The 21,348-nt window shown below is 41.2% G+C and overlaps 1 protein-coding gene across 5 annotated transcripts in view; it reads left to right on the top strand.

The window, feature by feature from the left end:
- MINPP1 (multiple inositol-polyphosphate phosphatase 1) overlaps positions 1 to 21,348 on the top strand; it is a 98,705-nt gene that overhangs the window by 49,870 nt on the left and 27,487 nt on the right. For 3 of the 5 annotated variants that reach the window (XM_070363687.1, XM_070363689.1, XM_070363688.1), the window contains one exon: positions 506 to 13,874. The exons of the other annotated variants lie outside the window; for them this stretch is intronic. In XM_070363687.1, the coding sequence (XP_070219788.1) occupies positions 506 to 584 (79 nt within the window). In that variant the 3' untranslated portion in view covers positions 585 to 13,874. Of the gene's footprint in view, positions 1 to 505; positions 13,875 to 21,348 lie in introns of those variants that run through there. 5 annotated transcript variants of the gene reach the window in all.

Here is a 21,348-nt window from a genome sequence, read left to right as displayed (position 1 = left end):
CTTTGCTTTTAGGCCCTAGGCCTGCCTCTAGCCACGTGAAACAGATCTTCCCCAAAGGCCAGCTCAGCTTACTCTTGTCTGTATAGGGATTTAGGCCAAAGTCTTTTAACATGTATTTTCCTGACCTGTTTTTTGTGCGTCTGTTTTTGTTTCCTTCAAGAAACTAAGGTGGAAAGGAAGCCAAGGGGAAAGAACAGAAAGAATAGAGGCATTTAAAATCCTGAGTCCCTGCCATCTCTTCCTTTTTGTAATCTCTGCTCCTTTCAAATATGATTTACACTATTCATTGAAATCAATCCAGAGGAAGTTGTGGTCAGAAGCTGAAACGTTGTCTACCTGCGTGCCAGTGGACTGTTCCACTGATTTCCATCATTCTGACAGGCAGGAAAGCACGAACAGATTGTGTACTTACCTTGCTGGGCCTTGAGCTGAATCATCCACCTGTCTCACTGATCCTCACAGTAATCTATGAGGTAGATAACTGTTATCATTTTCTCTTTTATAGTTGGAAGAAACGAGGCTCAGAGCAAACTCGTCCAAGGTCAGGAAGCCTTAGATCTGGGAGACAAATTCCAGCAGTCTGACTCCGCAGTCAGTGTCCTTACCTGTTACCTGCGTCTCTCTCCTTCCCCCACGTGTACAGAGGAAGAGCCAGCAGTGTGCTCACCTCCGTCGACCTAGGAGGAGTTCACTTCGGCTCCCAAGATGCTGCTTAGACTATGTAGTTGATGTTTGGGATTCCACCATTAGACAGAATTCCTTGTGACATAAAGCTGTGTCCAGTACATGAAGTCACACCCTAGGTTGCATCAGTCACTTCCTCAGCATAAAAGAATAAATTCAAGGTTTTCCCAAATGGGCTTCTGCCAAAGAAGAGTTGCCATTTGGATCTGGTCATTATTTGTCTTAACAGAAATTATCTAAATTTGAATTTGTCTATCATTCCTAAAACACTTATTGACTAGTATAAGTAGATGCCTTTTATAGTATTTACATATCATTTTGGAAAGGGCATCAACCCATCATTATTCTTGTCTGGAATATTTCAGAAAAAGAGCTACAGAACCTGGACATATTAGGCCAACTCAAAACCAGAGGGAATGGATGTATTTCTGTTCTCAATGAAGTAGCACTTTGTTGGCACTAAATATGTGTTTCAGTTTGAGATGACGAGCAGGTCAGCCAAGGGACAAGAGTACTGTATTTCTTTTCAATAATGTAATTGGGAGCCTTTGGAAATCACTGAGTCTGTCCACAAAGGAGGAATGACATCAAGAAGCCCCATATTCACCGCAATTATAATTCATTTTTAAAAGACCTTTTAAAAAAGTATCTGGAATATATTCAAGGGAATATATTAAGAAATAACATCCTTATATGCCAAGCACATGTATCTTTAGCATGTAAAACGATTTCATTTTTCACACAAAATTGGCTTTTTTAAATGACGAATTTGAACCTTGTCAAGCTAGGAATGAGACTAATCTTTGCTTTACTCCTCCCTTCTGCTTTTTCAGATATTTATGAGTGTTAACTAAAGCTGATTCATTCTTAGATGTTCCATTCAAGATAATTGTGCAACAAAACAGCTTAAAACTATGTCAAAGGTGACAGCAAAATAGGATCATTAAAAAAAAGTGTAATTGATAAGGTTCTTCTCAAGTTAAATAGTAAAGTAATAGATACGATTTTCTTGTCTATATCTAGATAGGTTGGAGAAGGAAATGGCAACCCACTCCAGTATTCTTGCCTGGGAATCCTATCAACAGGGGAGCCTGGTGGGCTGTTGTCCTTGGGGTCAGACAGAGTTGGACACGACTGAAGCAACTTACCATGCATGCATGCATTGGAGAAAATGGCAACCCACTCCCGTATTCTTGCCTGGAGAATCCCAGGGACAGAGGAGCCCGGTGGGCTGCCGTCTATGGGGTCACACAGAGTCGGACACGACTGAAGTGACTTAGTAGCAGCAGCAGCAGCAGTTAGGTTAGTTTCTTTTATTATTACACTAATGCTATATTTATTTTTGTTGTTGAAAAAAACACCCTTAGAAAACTAAGATATTAAAGTCTTGAAAAATGGTTTATGGACATGTCTAATTACTATCAATATATTTCATAAGATATTTAAAATGTAGAAATTTAGTAGACTGTATTATGAACATATATTTAGCTGTTGGACTATAACAATTCAAATAGAATCATTTACAACTTATGGAGTGAATAAATGTGCCTCTATAAAGATTCACATTATTCAGTTAAGTTAGTTTCTAATCTCCATTTTCTGATGTCATTTTTCAAAAACAGTCAGGCGATCCATTGTCTAACAAGTCAGTGATCTCATATGTGCTTTAGGCAGAATTTATATAAATTGGATGCCTAGGATTTGGGCTTCAGCCTTTGGGCATTTACTGAAGCTCTACTTCCATGCTGGGCACTGGAAAAACGACATGGTGCCCACCTCAGGAAACTCATGGCCTTCTGAGGGAGACAGAGCCTTAAGAAGATCATTGCAGTGTACTGCACAAGTGCCGAGAAGATCCATAGAATGATCAGCTCTGATGACCAAAGAAGCTTCCTCAGTGAGGTAACCTCTGAGCTGAGTCATGAAGCCTGAGCAGCACTCACATGGTGAGAAGGGGCCGATGGTGCCAAGTCTCAGCACAGTGAAGAGCTGTGTTTTGGGAACTGCAAAAGCATGTCCCTTAATCTCACATTATAAAACTCGAGTTTGATTCAGCTCTGGACAAAACGGTTGTGACAATTACTGGTTTTCTTGAGAAGTATGAAAACAGGGCCTTCATGTTTGAACACACTTAGCTTCACATCCTGATTCTACCACATGCCAGTATGATCTTGAGGATGTTAATATTACTCTCTCTTTCTAAATATCAGGTACCTTATTTGTAAAATTAGCATTCTTACTTTGCATAATTTTTTAAGGGGTTATGAGAAACAGCATAGGTAAAGACCTATAACAAGTAGGATTGCCTGATCTGGTGAATAAAAATACAGGGCACCAAGTGAAATTAGAATTTCATACAAAAACAGATAATTTTTTTAATATAACTATGTTCCAAATGGGCTTCCCTGGTGGCTCAGCTGATAAAGAATCTGCCTGGAATGCGGGAGACCAGGGTTTGATCCCTGGGTCAGGAAGATTCCCCTGGAGAAGGAAATGGCAAGCCATTCCAGTTTTCTTGCCTGGAGAATTCCATGGACAGAGGAGCCTGGCAGGCTACAGTCCATGGGGTCACAAAAAATCAGATACAACTAAGTGTGATTAATACACATATTCCAAATACTGCAAGGATACACTTACACTAAATAATTATATGTGGTTTATTTGAAATTCACACCCAAAGGGGCATCCTGTATTATTTAATATTAAACTCATAATTGAAGAATAGATGCTTTTGAATTGTGGTGCTGAAGAAGACTCTTGAGAATTCCTTGGACTACAAGATCAAACCAGGCAATCCTAAAGGAAATCAACCCTGAATATTCATCTGAAGGACTGTTGCTGAGGCTGAAGCTCCAATACTTTGGCCACCTGATGTGAAGAGCCCTGATGCTGGGAAAGATTGAAGGCAGGAGGAGAAGGGGGTGATAGAGGATAGGATGGTTAGATAGCATTACCAACTCAATGGACATGAATTAAGCAAACTGTGGAAGACAGTGAAGGACAGAGGAGCCTGGTGTGCTGCAGTCTGTGGGATGGCAAAGAGTCGGACATGACTTAGTGTTCAACAGTAGTAACAACAAACTCATAATAAATGAACTGTAACTCAATAAGTTATTGGCATAAAGGACAGATGAGCCTGGCAGCCTACAGGCCATGGGGTCATAAAAAGTTGGACACAACTGAGCAACTAACAGTCAGGAATGGACCTTAGAGGAAGAACATCTGGCTGAGCAGAAAATCATTTGCATGATTATGCTGGAAAGCACTGACTTGGAGGAAATAGGAGATTTGGAATAAAATTGTAGACTCCACATAGTGTGTAAATACGTTACACTCTACGTAGATGTAGATACGCATACACGTGGTGGGGTGGTGGGGTAATAGTGGGCAACGTGGAGGGAGGGTTTTAGTTCATATTAGGAATCCAGAAGCTTCTCCAGGATCGATGAACATATTCTCTTAAGAAAAAAAAATTTTTTTTTTGGTTAACAACAGTAACAAAACCAACACATTTATAACAATCACTTGTTTAAAGGCCATGCCAGCAGGATCTGAGTTTTGGTACCATATAACTTCAAACTTTTCAGCAGTCTGTAGTGGTAGAGATGTTGGCCTTTTTTCAAGGTATAAAGATAGTTTTTTGGCCTTCATGTGTCAGACTTTACATTTATTCTCTTCTTTCTCCTAGTAGCACTGACAGGTCTCAGAGTCCTTGGCTGCTGAGAGGATGATGCACACTGGACCAGCTAAAAGGTCACTGAGTTTAGCACTTTACAAAACACTTAGCTTATGTCAGGAACTGTGGGGAGGGATTAAAAAAAGGATAAGTCCAGTGCCCTCCAGGAGTGTGCAATCCTATTGAGTCTGGAAAAGAAAAGAAAATTGAGAAATGTAGTTTACTACTGTAACATATGTTCTGTGAAGGCTGAGTGGACCTGACCAGTGTATCCCCAGAGTTGAGGGTGGTACCTGACAAACAGTAGAGGTCCCGTAAACATCTGGTGAGCAAACTTGTGTGTGGGCTGCATTCACTAAGGAAGGTTTAATGCAGCAGTTTAGTCAGTGGCTCAGATAGTAAAGAATCTGCCTGCAGTGCAGGAGACCTGGATTCAACCCTGGGTCAGGAAGATCCCCTGGAGAAGGGAATGGCTACCCACTCCAGTATATTGGCCTGGAGAATTCCATGGACAGCTGAGCCTGGCAGCCTACAGGCCATGGGATCGTACAGTTGGACACAACTGAGCAACTAACAGTCAGGAATGGACCTTAGAGGAAGAAAATCTGGCTGAACAGAAAATCATTTGCATCATCATCATAGCAGCTGGCATTTACTATGAACCAGGCACTGAGCGAAGGACTTTATGTGAATTCTGTTCGGGTGTTTCCGGTAGCCCTTAAAAGTTTAGGTACACGGCCCCAAAGCCCATTTTGCTTCTGCAAATCAGCTTGAGTGTTCCCTCGTCAGGTAGATCGTCCCTGACTGTACTGTCCAGAAGCATTCCTTCCGGTTACTCTATCTCAACCCCCTGTCCTTTCAGAGCACTGATGACACTTCATGTGAATCTATTCAATATCTTTGGTGTATATTTTTCCAGTCTCTGAGGACAGAGGCTGTGTCTGATTTTATCACGGTTGTGTTCCTTGTATCTGCCAGCCAGTTCATTCCCTGGTAGTTGGAAGACACCCAATAAATAACTATTGAACAAGTACATTCTTCTGCCCAGAATCATCTTCTCAGTTCAAAGAAACAAACAAAAAAATACCTCCAGAAAACTAAAAACAAAAAAAAACAACCTACCAGGACTCCAGAGTCTCCGGGTCTAAATGTCCATAAGTGGGTCAAAGCATCTATTTCTTTTCTTTTTCAAAACAAAATTCTGTGTGTGCATCTGATACATAGCTAAAGAAGAGCACTCTGGTGAGGGCAAGATACTGTAAGGAAATTCACTATATGAATTCATGTTAAAATCTGATGAATACAGTTTCCTCCATGCAATATTTCAAGTAAAGCTTCATAGATCTTTCTCTAAGAAACATATTGGCCATTACCTTTGGCTCAATATAAACTGGTTTCATACCTAATCATACCCATCCCGTTCTCTCCAACTTTAAAAAGTGAGAAAATACTACAAGCAACAAATACATTGAAATTAAAACGTATTTTCCATGACCCTTAATGATAAGATGGTCAAGCTTATTCAAAATAAGAGACGTGAAAATTGTAACTATGTTGGTATCACTTCTCATCTATCAGATGGCAAAAGTGTGAAAGTTTGACAACATTTTATTGGCAGGACCACAGAGAGACAACCACTTTGATACATTGCTGTGTGTGTTAGTCGCTCAGTTGTGTCTGACTGTGAAACCCAATGGACTGTAGCCCACCAGGCTCCTTTGTCCGTGTAATTTTCCAGGCAAGCATACTGGAGTGGATTGCCATTCCCTTCTCCAGGGGATCTTCCCAACCCAAGGATTGAACCTGGGGCTCCCATATTGCAGACAGATTCTTTACCATCTGAGCCACCAGAGAAGCACAAAAGAAAATCCAGAAAAGTGATGATCAAGATTACAGACTCTTGGTCCACAGTGATAAAGCAAACACAATGTCCATGGCAGCCTTTCCATGCTGAATGTATCCAAAGGAGAAATAAAAAAATATTTTCGGGATGATGGGGAGGAGAAGAGAAAGATGGTAGCGAGAATTTTGTGAAATAATGACTCCTGTGTAAAAGTGGATGAAGGACCAAACTCTAGGAGCCATGCTTTGAAAGGAACTGGGGTATCAACTTCAGATTCCACTTAATCAAAAGGTTCTGGGTAAAGTCTAGGGTAGAGGATTTCACATGCTTTATCTGATTTAATCTTAGTTCTATATTTTAGCCATGTGTTACCCCCTCCTTCATCAAACTCTTATAAATGACATTTATAACATTTACCTTTTTTATATCACCAATCTTCTCTGGAAGTGCTAATGCATAGTTAAGGTGTGTGTGCTCAGTCACTGAGTCGTGTCCAACTCTTTGCCACCCCATGGGCTGTGGCCTGTCCTCTGTCAATGGGATTTTTCAGGCAAGAATACTGGAGTGCGTTGCCATTTCCTCCTCCAGGGGATCTTCCTGACCCAGGGATCAAACCCAAGTCTCCCACATCTCGTGCATTGGCAGGCAGTTTCTTTACCACTGAGCCATCTGGGAAGCCACATAGTTAAGGTAGCCAGAAGCAAAACCAGAGAAGCCTGTTGTAGTAGAAAGAATAGTGGAACTCCAAAGATGGCTATGTTTTAATTCCTAAAACCCATTAGGTCGTATGGCAAAGGGGAATTAAGGTAGCAGATAGAGCTGAGGTTATTAACAAATTGACCTTAAGAAAGAGAGTATACCCTGGATTATTCAGGTGATCCCAATATAATTACAAGAGTTCTTAAATGTAGAAGAAGAAGGCAGAAGGGAAGGTCAGAGCGATGCAGTGTAATGAGAACTCAGCCAACTGCTGTTAGTTTTGAAGACGAAAGGGGGCCATGTTCCAAGGGATGCGGGCAGCCTTGAGAAGCTGGAAAGAACAGGCAAACAGATTCTCCTATAGAGCCCTCGAAAGAGACTTCAGACCTCCTGACACCTTGATTTATCCCAGTGAAACCCATCTCAGACTTCCAGCATCCACAAAAGTGTAAAATAATAAAGTTGAGTTGTTTTAAGCCACCAAGTGTGTGCTAATTTGTTATAGCAGCAATAGCAAACTAGTGTGCTTGTTTATGGCCACAGACTGAAAACAAAACTCACTACAGATGATCCAACAGATCAGGTGCCTCAAAGGGGTGATGACGGATGAGTTCAGGATGGTCAACCTGATGGTGGCCTGGTCCTTACTGAACCTGATTGTGAAGATACAACGTGTACTAGCTGACCACAGCATTGGTGAAAGGTCATTCATTCTTGGCAGAGCAGAGGGAAAGGATGAGCAGCTCAAAGGAGCCTGAGAAACTACCAGAGATAGCGAGTGTGACTCCAGTCCTGGATCCAGGACTTGCTGTGACAAGCAATTACTGTAATAGTTCAAACTTTGACTCCCTTGTTCTTTCTACAGCCCTCCTTCCTGTCTATGATTTCATCTCTACATGAGAGGTAAAGAATACCTCTCATTTTACACTTACAGTTTTTCTTGTACATCATGTCTTTCTCCTATATGTAGCACACTTCAAAATTTTTTGAAACTAAAAATTTTAATAGGACATGTCTAGGTGTTCACTTTTTTCTTACCTTTCCTGTTTGGGTATATGATGGGCTCTTGAATTCCATGCACTGTGACACATCTTCATATCAGCAAAGTTTTCTATTAATTAATTAATTTTTCATAATCTGTTTCTGTTAATTTATTGCTTATAGTTTTTTCTGCCATAAGCAAAAGGAATAATTTTTATCTGGAATTATTATCTAGTCTCTGCCCTACCTATTTATCATATTTTCACTCTCAGCATTTCCATTTTCCTTTTTTTTAATGTTGAGTAACCTTGAGAACACTCCCTCCCAGTGTTCTGAGAACCACAGAGTTAAGATAATAGATATCCAGGGGGGTGGCACTGCTGATTGGCCATTCTGAAGATAACAGTTCAACATTCTCTTTTGTGCATGGTGAGGGAAACAGATGCCACAGAGTGACATTTGATTGATATTTATAAAATCAAGGGGGTGAGAGCACAGTGAGAATAAATTCTGAATTTCCAGTCAGTGGATCTTTTAGGTAGAAAGAAGATGAAAACAATGAACAAATAAACAGATGAAAATCACACTACTCAGAAAAAAATAGGTTACTTCCCTATGTTTTTTCTATTGCTTCCTTCTTCTCAAGCTAATTCTCCAAATCACTGCTTCAGTTTTCTTCTCTGTCAGTGTGTGACTAATTATGTGATTATATTTTAACTTTTTTTTTTTTAACAATAGTTCCATCTGATACAGTTTTTGATTTCTGATTCCATCTCAACTAGCTCCTTTAAAAAAAAAATCAGTTTGTTATAACTATTTCATAGTTCATCTTTTATTTCAAACATCCATGTTTTCCTTAATCTTATTCAGAGTGCAAAGCTGATGGTTTCTTAAAATCAATTAGGTCTCCTATAGAAATATTTTCCAAACACATGTTATTCTGAAAACCTCAAGGGCCAAATTCTCTATCATTTATGTTATATAATGTTTCATGGGCTTCCCCTACCACATTTTAAATATTGTTTATCCTTGAAAAGGGAGAACTATATTCAGCTCTGGTGAATGCCTGTAATCATGGGGCAACGGTGAGTGTTAGAATCCTCTGTTTGCATCTCAGATTGGAGGACTGGATGGGCAAGCCACCTAGCCCATCTTTGTTAGCCTGCGGGTTTCTTTTTATTCTAAATCCATTCACTCTAAAGGACAGATCCCCTGGTCCTTACAAGAGAGGACGTCTGACCTTCAGGATTGATTCCTCTGCCCTCATGGGGGCAGTCATCTCTAGCAGTCTGTAGTTCTGCCCGTATTCACCTTCTCACTTTTCCCTACTTAGAACCCCTCTAAGGTGCATCCCCCTAGCTTCTCATTCCAGGCTTTGCTACGAAAACGTCCTTCCTGACATCTGGCAGATAGCTGGGGAGCACTCCTAGTTGGTAATGCCAGTGTGACTTTCATCTTCTTTGTGCTCATGAGTACTTTAATAGGAAACAGGAGGAGGATAACCAGGACTGCTTGGTTTCTGCTCTCTGGGAGCTCTGGTTGAGAATCAATGGAGTCTTTCCTGCTGGGCTTTCAGACACTTGCCCCACTTGCTATTTTGCCTCGTCTCCCATATAGCAATCCTGTGCTTCAGCCTTCCTAGTTTCTTCGCTTCCTCTCTGAAGCACTGCCCTCATTCATAGCCAGCCTCTTCCTAACAGTTTCACAAGATAGCTTCCGCAAAGCCAGCTCCAAGCTGGAGATTAGGGTGCAAACGGTTCCTAAAGGGAGCTTGAGGTCAACGCCTGTGGAAAGACGCAGAGAAGCAAGATTAAACAGAAGCTGAACTCCCATTGGAGGCCTTGGGAGTCTTGGGGCTGGAATGAAGAGGGGCAGGATTTTATATCTCAAGCAAGAATTCTTCAGATGTCGACTGCCCTCGGAGAAGACATGACTGTGAGGAAGGCAGTTTCAGTAGGGTTGACAGCTGAATACATCTTCCAGCAGCACGCCCAACATCTGAGGGAATAAACTACTTGTTCCTCAGAGGGATCTGGGTAGCATAGCCCATGGTCTACCTCAGGCAGTCAGTGGATAAGACGGCCCAATACCTTAGCCTCTTGAGTCTTAAGACACTGAATTGAAATACTAATAACACAGAGTGCCATCGTTCATTGGGTTGACTAAGGTAAAGGGCAAGATTATAAACTTCCTGCCATCAATTAGAGTAAGATGACAACCAGATAGCCTTAGATTAGAACCAGAATTGTTTAGAGTACTTCAAGCTAAAAAGATTTTTTTTTTTAATTTGTGAGATATAATTGACATATGACATTATATTGATTTCAGTTGTACAACATATGATTCCATATTTGTATATACTGCAAAGTGATCACCACAGTTTAGTTTAACATCCATCACCTTACATAGTTAACAAAACCTTTTTTATTTTGATGAGAACTTTAAAGATATACCCTCATAGCAACATTCAAATATGAAATACAGTATTGTTAACTATATTTATATTATTATAACTATACATTTATTTTATTTACTAAAGATGGTTTATGACAATTGATAATGAAAATACAGAATAGTATTAGATAAATATAATCCTCTGCTGCTGCTGCTGCTGCTAAGTCACTTCAGTCCTGTCCGACTCTGTGCGACCCCATAGACGGCAGCCCACCAGGCTCCCCCGACCCTGGGATTCTCCAGGCAAGAACACTGAAGTGGGTTGCCATTGCCTTCTCCAATGCATGAAAGTCAAAAGTGAAAGTGAAGTTGCTCAGTCGTACCTGACTCTTAGCGACCCCATGGACTACAGCCCACGAGGCTCCTCCGTCCATGGGATTTTCCAGGCAAGAGTACTAGTAGTGAGTAATTAAAACTAGGAGTTGTCTGTTTTGAGAGAAGACCAAGAATTAACACAAAGACTCCTGATTTTGTGAAGAGGATTTATGTTGTCTCTATAATTTTCCTTCTTGTAATACAAGAGCCTGAAACTAAAATGATCACAAGCTTTAAATACCTATGTAAGAGATTTTTGTTTCATTCAGCTGTGAAGCAAAACCCTCATTTATGTCCTATCACCTTATAGGTCAGCAAGGCCATGAGTAACTATGACTTAGAAACTTGATATATGCTTCCTCAGAGACAATTGATGACTAGAGATGGAAAAAAAATTAAATCAGTGGTTACAAACCACATGCATGCAGAGGAATGGGAGTGGAAGGGAAGTGCCTTTCATTTTCCAAGAGAAGCTAAAAATTCAGATTTCTGTGTGAAGTTTCCAGATTTTTTAGTGTAGGAGACTAATTCACCTTAAAAAAAAATTGTCGTGTGAGTCAAACAATAAATGTTATAAAGTGAAGTCAGGCCTGCGGGCTGCCTGACTGTAACCCGTGAGTTCATGTCGTCAGAATCCTTTTTGGTGAGGTCAATTAAAGTTTCGATACAAACAGAACAGTGCCGTCATTTATTGCAATCGCATTTCCTTCAAAAGCTGTGTTATAACGTTACATTGGCCCCAGAATATTGCTGTTTAAGTAGACAACCAACATCAAGAATGTCACTAATATACAGTAAGAGTATAACTATACATTCCTTTATATTTGGCAATAGTTCAGGTGAGTAAAAAATTTAAGGCTTTTGACCAAAGGCCATTATAAAACGTTTAGAGACTAAAAATCTAGTACCTTTTGCTCTTCAAAGTCAGTAGTGACATGGACAAATAGTATTTTGTATTATCAGTTTCTCCTCTTTCTATTGGAAATAACATTTCCCTATTTGTGTCTCAGTGGTAAAGAATCTACCTGCCAGTGCAGGAGACATGGGTTTGATCCATAGGTCAAGAAGATACTCTGGAGAAGGAAAAGGCAACCCACTCCAGTATTCTTGCTTGGGAAATCCCATGGACAGAGGAGCCTGGTGGGCTACAGTCCATGGCGTTTCAAAGAGTTGGACATGACTGAAGCAACTGAGCACACACACAGGCATTCTTGAGAACCACACGTCCTTTTTCAGTTGTGTGATTCCTTTGGGAGCTGCCATGTTTTTGTCTTGTGTTGATTTCCTGTTCACTATTAACTGATCTAGTCCTGAGTGTCTGACCCAAGGCAGATGAATCAGAGCTTCCTGAGAAAAGGAGTCAGGCCCTGTCTGATGGCAGGAACTTACAGGAGCCATGTGGAAGAAGTTTGTCTCTGATGAAAGAGACAAACACTCAGCTCACCTGCCAGGAAAAGCAGAGCAGGTGATAAGGAAAGAGAGAGGGGGTCTTGGCTGCATTTGTGACCCTGCCTCCAGTTGTTTCTGAGCCTACACTACTTTCAGTCTGATTGTTCACAGAAATATGCTCAACAGCACATGTCATTAAGTAGTATAGATCAAAACCACAATGAAATACCTCTCAACAAACACTGCTAAGTCACTTCAGTCGTGTCCGACTCTGCGACCCCATAGACAGCAGCCCACCAGGCTCCCCCGTCCCTGGGATTCTCCAGGCAAGAACACTGGAGTGGGTTGCCATTGCCTTCTCCATAACAGACACTAAGTGGCTATAATAAAAAAGACAATAGCAAGTATAGGTGAGGATGTGCAGAAATTGAAACTCACATTACGGTAGGATTATAAGACGGTATGGTAATTTTGGAGAACAGTTTGGAAGTTTCTCAAAAAGCATCTTGAAAATTGGAATGGTATGTCTGCACAAAACTTATACGTGAATGTTCATAGAAGCATTATTCATAATAGCCCCAAAGTGGAAACAACCTAAATATATCTAACAGCTGATGAACAAAGTGTGATAAATTCATACACAAGGGGCTTCCCTGGTAGCTCAGACGGTAAAGAATATGCCTGCAGTGCAGGAGACCTGGGTTCAATCCCTGGGTCAGGAAGATCCCCTAGAGATGGGAATGGTTACCCACTCCAGTATCTTGCCTGGAGAATTCCATGGACAGAGGAGCCTGGTGGGCTACAGTCCATGGGGTCGTAAAGAGTTGGACACCGCTGAGCAACTAACACTTTCCCTTTCAGGTTCTCTATAAACAGAGAAAGAGTGATCTAGTAAGGGGTATTTTTTATTTTGCACACAGTCAGGAGAAAATCCTGGCCTGTGAGTGCAGCAGGAAGAAAAATATGACTGGAAGTACTTTCCTATGTGAATAAAACTGATTAGAAACTCTACTTGGAACTCTGAGGAATGTTAGACCTGGGAAATCGGCTCTCTGAGGTTGATTTATTTTATGGCTATTTAATTGTCCCCAAGTTATCATCTCAGGTCAAACTGAGTATGAAAATACTGTATAAATGGCATAACTTGTGTTTCATTTTTGCGTAATTTTGGTGGAAGAAGTTGATTTTTTTTTTTTAAATCCTTTTCCAACAGAAGATCGTGTGTCCCAGACTCTGAGATGGAAAAATAGATGGCATCTCTCTGCAGGGCTAGGGAATGGCAAAGTTGAAATATTGAAAAGCCAGAGAAATGAGGAATCTGGCAATGGGTGATTTTTTTTTTCATTATTTATATCTTGTAAGTTTTCAGAAATAAATTTTAACACACTGTGGTAAAGTGTGAGCATTTAATTCAGCATGAAAAGGAAGGCAAGTGAAGCAAAAATATGGGTGATGAATATGACGGCTGAATTAATTAAGATGCTTTGGGATGAATTCATGTGGTAGAAACACATCTAATCTAAGTTTAGCCAAAAGGGTGACTGAATGACTCAAGTAAGTAAGAGGTCCAGGAGTGATCGAGAGTCAGGCAAGGCTGATTCCAGGAGTTCAGACAGTGTCACTAAGGCAAAGTCTTTTTCTCTTGACTCTCCTTTTTTTTTTCCATTTCTTCTTCTCTAGTCTTATCTTTTATTGTGTTGGCTGCATTTGCTTTTTTCCACATTTCCCACTTCTACTGTTTTATATATGTGTATGCATGTGGGCATGTAAGTGGTTACTTTATTTAAACACATAATTTAATCAAAATCTCTATTCTCCAAACAAAAAAAGACACTTGACTTACTTTTATTTCTCTCTACACTATTCTTTGGGTGTTCCTTGGAAGGATTGATGCTAAAGCTGAAAGTCCAATACTTTGGCCACTTCATGCGGAGAGTTGACTCATTGGAAAAGACTCTGATGCTGGGAGGGATTGGGGGCAAGAGGAGAAGGGGACGACAGAGGATGAGATGGCTGGATGGCATCACCGACTCGATGGATGTGAGTTTGAGTGAACTCCAGGAGTTGGTGGTGGACAGGGAGGCCTGGCATGCTGCGATTCATGGGGTCGCAGAGTCGGACACGACTGAGTGACTGAAATGAACTGAAATCAAAATGAATAATGTTTTAAAAATTATGTGTTTAAAAACAAGCTGGGACTAAAATTTCAGAGAGTAGTAACATGGAAGTTGGGAAGAATAGTGTTCAGTTCAGTTCAGTCGCTCAGTCGTGTCCGACTCTTTGCGACCCCATGAATCGCAGCATGCCAGGCCTCCCTGTCCACCACCAACTCCCGGAGTTCACTCAAGCTCACGTCCATCAAGTCGGTGATGCCATCCAGCCATCTCATCCTCTGTCATCCCCTTCTCCTCCTGCCCCCAATCCTCCCAGCATCAGAGTTTTCCAATGAGTCAACTCTTCGCATGAGGTGGCCAAAGTACTGGACTTTCAGCTTTAGCATCAGTCCTTCCAAAGAAATCCCAGGGCTGATCTCCTTCAGAATGGACTGGTTGGATCTCCTTGCAGTCCAAGGGACTCTCAAGAGTCTTCTCCAACACCACAGTTCAGAAGCATCAATTCTTCGGCGCTCAGCCTTCTTCACAGTCCAACTCTCACATCCATACATGACCACAGGAAAAACCATAGCCTTGACTAAACGGACCTTTGTTGCCAAAGTAATGTCTCTGCTTTTGAATATGCTATCTAGGTTGGTCATAACTTTCCTTCCAAGGAGTAAGCATCTTTTAATTTCATGGCTGCAATCACCATCTGCAGTGATCTTGGAGCCCCGAAAAATAAAGTCTGACACTGTTTCCACTGTTTCCCCATCTATTTCCCATGAAGTGATGGGACCAGATGCCGTGATCTTCGTTTTCTGAATGTTGAGCTTGAAGCCAACCTTTTCATTCTCCTCTTTCACTTTCATCAAGAGGCTTTTTAGTTCCTCTTCACTTTCTGCCATAAGGGTGGTGTCATCTGCATATCTGAGGTTATTGATATTGCTCCTGGCATTTTGATTCACTACTATATTTTTTGTTGATTTATTTGCTCACTGTGACTTTTTGCACCCTTCCTTTAGATTCACTTTTTTTTTTTCTTGCAAGAGTACACCCTAGTGTAGTTTTTTCAGTGAGAGTCTTTGGATAGTAAATTTTTCAAATATTTGTATGTGTTAAAATATCTATTTTGTCTTTCCACTTGGCTAGATATAGAATTCTGAGTCCAAAATTATTTTCCTTTAGCATATTGACTGATGATCTCCAGTGTTGTTGATAATTTCATTGCCATTCCTTTCTTGTATTATTATGTCTTTTCCCTCTGATAGCTTTTAGAATGTTCACTTTATCTCTGGTGCTCTGGAATTTTACATGATATGCCTACAGGTGTGTGTTATTATTATTTTCCTATGGCACCCCACTCCAGTACTCTTGCCTGGGAAATCCCATAGATGGAGGAGCCTGGTAGGCTGCAGTCCATGGGGTCGCTGAGAGTCGGACACAACTGAGTGACTTCACTTTCACTTTTCACTTTCATGCACTGGAGAAAGAAATGGCAACCCACTCCAGTGTTCTTGCCTGGAGAATCCCAGGGACTGGGGAGCCTGGTGGGCTGCCGTCTATGGGGTCACACAGAGTCGGACACGACTGAAGCGACTTAGCAGTAGCATACACTTGATAGGAATTTTCTATTTGAGAGCTCATTTCTTCCCCTTTAGCTTTGGGTTGTTCTTCCTAGTATCTCTTCAATGTTATCTTTTCACTATTTCTTCTATTCTCTGCTTCTGACACTGTACTAAATATATAGATGTGTTCTCTCTGAACTTTTCTTTAACTTTTCATTCTCTTTATCTTTTTGAACTTCATTCTGGGAGATAAACTTAGTTTGACCTTCCAGTTTACCCATTCATTCTTCAGCAGTAAGGAAGCTGATATGAAGCTCATCTATTCAATTTTTATCTCCATACTATATTTGCATTTTAACATTCCTAGTTGATCCTAGTTCTAGCATGTCCTAGTTTCAAACTTTCTCTTGTTTTGTGGATTTTATTCCCATCTAAATTTGTTTCCTTGAGGATTTTGAGGATATCTTCACTGGGGAGTTCCTCCTTCCAGTATTCATTGATACTAAACAATAAAAGCACATTTATGAATAGATTACATTGAAATAAATGTCTCAAGAACTAGAAGCTTCTAAGGGATGGAGAACCAAGAATATTCTCTTCTCTCTTTCTATTTTACATCTTCTCAAAAGATAGCATTTGGGAATGAAATGGATTTATAAAATGCGTTTGACCCATTTAGAAATACTTGTAAGAAATTATATTCCTCCAGAGAAAAACTAGGAAGTTATTTTTTTTTTTCTCTTCCCTTTCCAATCTTGATAAAAAGTGCTAAGGACACATAAATCAAGATCAAAACTTTGCTTCATCAAAAGCTTGCAAATGAAATATAGCAAGGCAGTCTAAGACAACAAACACAGAGAATCAAAATGTCCAGGACTCTTGGCATCCTTATGTTTGCTCTGAAGCTTAAAGGGTGACACAAAACCAGTTGCAAGAAGTGAGAGTGAACTATGTCTTTAACATTTGGAATCTGAGATCAATAATCAGGTAAAATTGTAATTGGATTTGGAAGAGATTTAGCTTCTCCTCCCTTAATGATCCTATTTTGAAACCTGAACTTTGCTGGGAGGGCTAAGTAATTTGAGTTTCTTAAGGCTACACTGAGAAGCCTTGAGTTTTGCTTAATTGTTTCTAAATATGGAAGAAAACAAAACATGGAAAGACTGGTGTTGATTAGGTGGAGTGAACATTTAGACCTGCTAACCTGGAAACCGGAGAAGGCAATGGCACCCCACTCCAGTACTCTTGCCTGGAGAATCCCATGGACGGAGGAGCCTGGTGGGCTGCAGTCCATGGGGTCGCACAGTCGGACACGACTGAAGCAACTTAGCAGTAGCAGCAGCAGCAGTGATTTCAAAATTCCATTTTGTTAGAAAATACCTTGTATAGTAAAAATCATGGGACTGTGTTAAATATATTTCTACTTTTCATCTATTTAAATGAACCACTGTCCTCTACAACTACTGGCTTTAGGCACCAGATTAAAACACAGCTTTTCAAAAATTTATTTCAAAGCCTGAGAAAATCAAACACACCCATTACTGAAATCTATCCTTCTAGTCCATGAAATGAATTGCTTCATTGAAACCTAGTTGTTTCTACCAAATCCCCTTGTTATACGTTGGCTCTACATGGATAGACAGTTTTAGAATTTTCCAAAAGTGATCACAGAGCTGACTCAAGCTTTCTGAATCTGTACCACTGTGGTTTGGCTCACAAACCTGAAGTTACTCCAGTCTTCACTAGAACCATAAGTCTTGCCCTTGGCAGATTAAATATTCAATTCAATTTTTCAGACATGTGCTAAATAAAGAAGGGAGAAAGATGGTAGGAATAATCACGGCCCAAGATCCACAGTTATCACTCACAACACCTTGTTAAAACAGAATCTCCTTCTGATTTTGGCAAAGTGATGGACTGTGCTAATGCCCAATTTAAAAAAACAATTCTGTTGCCAGATAAATTTCCTAATTAACATTTGATAGTATAGTTCTCATACTATCTAAATATTTGCCTCTCTAGGTAGAGAGGGGCCTCATTATTTTTAAAACAAATAAGCAAACAAATAAATAAATAAACCGATGGGATTACCATGAGAATCTCAATAAGCACTAATGTGTGAGCACAGTGCTAGGTACTTATTAAGCACATAATAATTGGTTAAATACCAGTGCAGTGCCTTAGGCTTTATTTATAGGTGGTATCAATTAGCTATTACTGTATAAAAACTCTCTGAAAACTCAGTGGGTTAAAACAATGACCATTTATTTTTGCTCAGGGGGTTGTTAATCATCTGAATGGTTCTTCCGGTTGCGGATGGACTCACTCATGCATTTGTAGACGTGTAGGCAGCTTTTCTGATTTTTGGACTGGCTTATTCATAGGCTGAGTGTCAGTGGCGTTCTGGTCTAAGATGGGCCTGGCTGGAATCCATCAGTTCTGCTCCATGGGGCCTCACATACTACAGGAGGTTAGCCTGGGCTTGTTCGCATGGCAGTCACAGGGCCACAGGAGGTCGATCAGAAGCAAGCATAGCCGTTTGAGGCCTAACCTTTGAACAGACGCTTCACTGCTTTGACCACATTCTGTTGTCCAAAGCAAATCACAAAGCCAATCCATTCCATAGTCAATAATGGGGAAACAGACTCCATCTTTTAGTGGGAGGAGTGACCAAGTCACATTGCAGAATTACATGAATACATGGAAAGATAGATAATTGAAGCCAGTTTTGCAATTAGGCTGCTAAATAGATTTTCAGTTAATGTGAGAGAATATGTAAAAGGAAGGGATTTCACTTATACATATTTCACTGCTGGATAATGTTATCTACATTTAGGGTTTCCATTTCCTCTAAATTCTGGGTTTGAAGTTTGGGTCTTTGATTCTTTGGTGATGTGCCGTAGAAATTGCAGGTAACAGGCAAAAAAAAAGAAAGTAAAGAGAGAAAAAAAATATGGGCTAGCTCACAGACTCTAAGGATAAGCTTCAGCAAGGACAGGGACCCTGGATCACTCAACATTTAGACAGCAAGAATTAATCTGTTCAGGGCACTGCCTTAGGAGTCAGCTTTCCTGGAGAGAAAGTCCAACTGGCCTCTGGGTTAGTTGCCCAGACCTTGGTCATAGGAGGGTCAGGTACCTTGATTCTAAAGTGGTAGCAAGAATGCAGGCTAAGAGTCTGGACAGTTCTCTAAGATAACACGGAATTCACTACCAGACGAAGGGAATTCAGGGCGGGCAGATACAGCAGTGTTCTCTAGGAAGTTTAAACAGCTTGACCCTAGAAAAGAAGATCCATAGTGGTTAAATTCCCACCAGTGAGGGCATGGAGAAGTCAACTGTCATGTCCTTTCTTATCACTCTTCCCAGCAAGTAAAATTTAAAAGCAGCTAGAGGCAAAAGATGCAGATTATCCAGATAGAGAAAGTAAATTAGAGCTGTCTTTCCTCTACCCATTCAAATGCAAGTGACAACTTACTTCTTTAATTAATTCTTCATCTGCCCTGGCTTGATCAAAGCGTAGTCTACAGATTATTGTTAAGCCTTTACTCTGCTTCAGAGAATGTGGGAAATGTGTGGACAAAAAGAGAAGATACATTTTTCAGAGTTATAGAAGTTCGGAATGCTTCTGGCCACTGTGACTTTACTCATGGGATGTTTATTGTTACTGAGCAGCAAGTCCTAAAGTAGTGGTTCCGGAGTGGGTCCAGAAACTCAACAGAGGCTTCCAAGGACCTGGTGCTCAGAGTAGCTGCGATGTCTCCTCAGAGCTACAAGATGGCTGCTGCGTCTCCCAGCACTATATTCTCACAGGACAGCATCTCTAGCAGAAGGGAGAGAGGAAAGAGCAAGAGAAACACTTTTGCTTTGCTCACTTCCCTCTACCCAATACCCTTTGGTGTTATGCTTTAACGCTCTTACATGTTACTGGCCAGGACGTGACCATCCTTAACCTAATCACTCTAGAAGGGAAATGAGATCACCACAATGGGCTTAGACCAATTTTAGTTCAAACTCTCAAGTTTGGCATATTGCCTCTGGCACCAATGGTGCCTCCACTCACATTTACTTGGCTTTGTCCCTAATTGGGTCAGGGCTGGGTTCATGGGGCACGGGACCTAGGTGGTTGCACAGGACATCTCGTTTAGAAGGGCTTGGTTTAGTGCTCTTCTGTAGGTGTCTTGAAATTCTCAATAATTTTTAAACAAAGAAGCCAGCCTTTTCATTTTGCCCTGGAATCCCACAAATTATCTAGCCAGTCCTGGCTGGGATGGGCATTCCACACAGGCCTTGACTCAGTTCTCCCCAATAATCCTTGGTACAGGAAGGCACCCATTCAGTTCAATCAGTCGCTCAGTCATGTCGGACTCTTCGTGACCCCATGAACCGCAGCACGCCAGGCCTCCCTGTCCATCACCAACTCCCGGAGTCCACCTAAACGCATGTCCATTGATTCAGTGATGCCATCCAGCCATCTCATCCTCTGTCGTCCCCTTCTCCTCCTGCCCTCAATCTTTCCCAGCATCAAGGTATTTTCAAATGAGTCAGCTCTTTCCATCAGGTATCCAAAGTATTGGAGTTTCAGCTTCAACATCAGTCCTTCTAATGAACACCCAGGAAGGCACCCATGGGTGTACTCAATAGGCTGATGGAGGGACTCCCCTGGTGGTCCAGTGGCTAAGACTCCAGCTCCCAATGCAGGGGTCTGAACTGAATCCCTGGTCAGGGAAGTAGACCCCACATGCTACAACTAAGAGTTCATATGTCTCAACTAAAGACTCTGTGTGCCACAACAAAGATTGAGGATGCCCTGTGCTATAACTAAGACCCTCTGCAGCTGATAAATAAATCAGTATTTTTAAAAAAAATAGGCTGGCAGACATGGATAACTTGGAAGGGCGGTGGACTAACACAAACCCTAACCACTGCAACACAGGACTGACAGAGAAGTGACGGTGCGTCTCATCCTTCGGGGCATTGTGCATGCTTCGTAGAAGGTCCAGGTGGAATCCACCTCCATTGTCCACAGCAGTGACCTTGATAACATACTCTTCAATTGGCCTGTCTTCCTTTTCTGCCCAACTCTCATCAGACCCTCATTCCTAGTCCCTGGAATCACCTTCCAAATAAATATGTGCAACGTGCACCCTAGTCTTGTCTCAGGCTCTGCCTTGAAGAGAATCCAAGCTCAAATACCATTCAAAAAAAAATTATGGTTTCCTGTCAAGAAGTGTACATGACTGTCTATTGGTTAAGCAACATTAACAATGTCACAATAGTGCTTGTGGGATAGTAAGGAGGAACCACCAGATCCTGTCCCCCTGACTTGCACAAAAGAAATCTAACACTTGTTGAGTACCTACTCTGTGTCAGATACGGTGCTGCTTTTGGATGTATTTTCTTATTTCAGCTGCACAACAGCCACACGCAGCAGTGGCCCTCACCTCCATTTTACAGGTAAGAATACCAAGGATAAGAGAAGTCGAGTGGTTCTCCAAGGTCAATAGGTGGAAGACCAGAAATTCGAACACAAGTTACCTGAGCAGTCTTCCCACAGTGTGGCCCTACTGAAAGAAAAGACACGTGCTTTATAGGCCAACTAGCTGGCAATGTGGGAAGATGGGTGCAGCCATGCTCTGAGGTTTGT

The sequence above is a fragment of the Bos mutus genome, chromosome 26 (assembly GCF_027580195.1).
Source record: "Bos mutus isolate GX-2022 chromosome 26, NWIPB_WYAK_1.1, whole genome shotgun sequence".
In the NCBI taxonomy this organism is placed as follows: Eukaryota; Metazoa; Chordata; class Mammalia; order Artiodactyla; family Bovidae; genus Bos; species Bos mutus.
The sequence above is the reverse complement of the archived record's forward strand: the minus strand, read 5'-3'. Positions and strand labels throughout refer to the sequence as shown.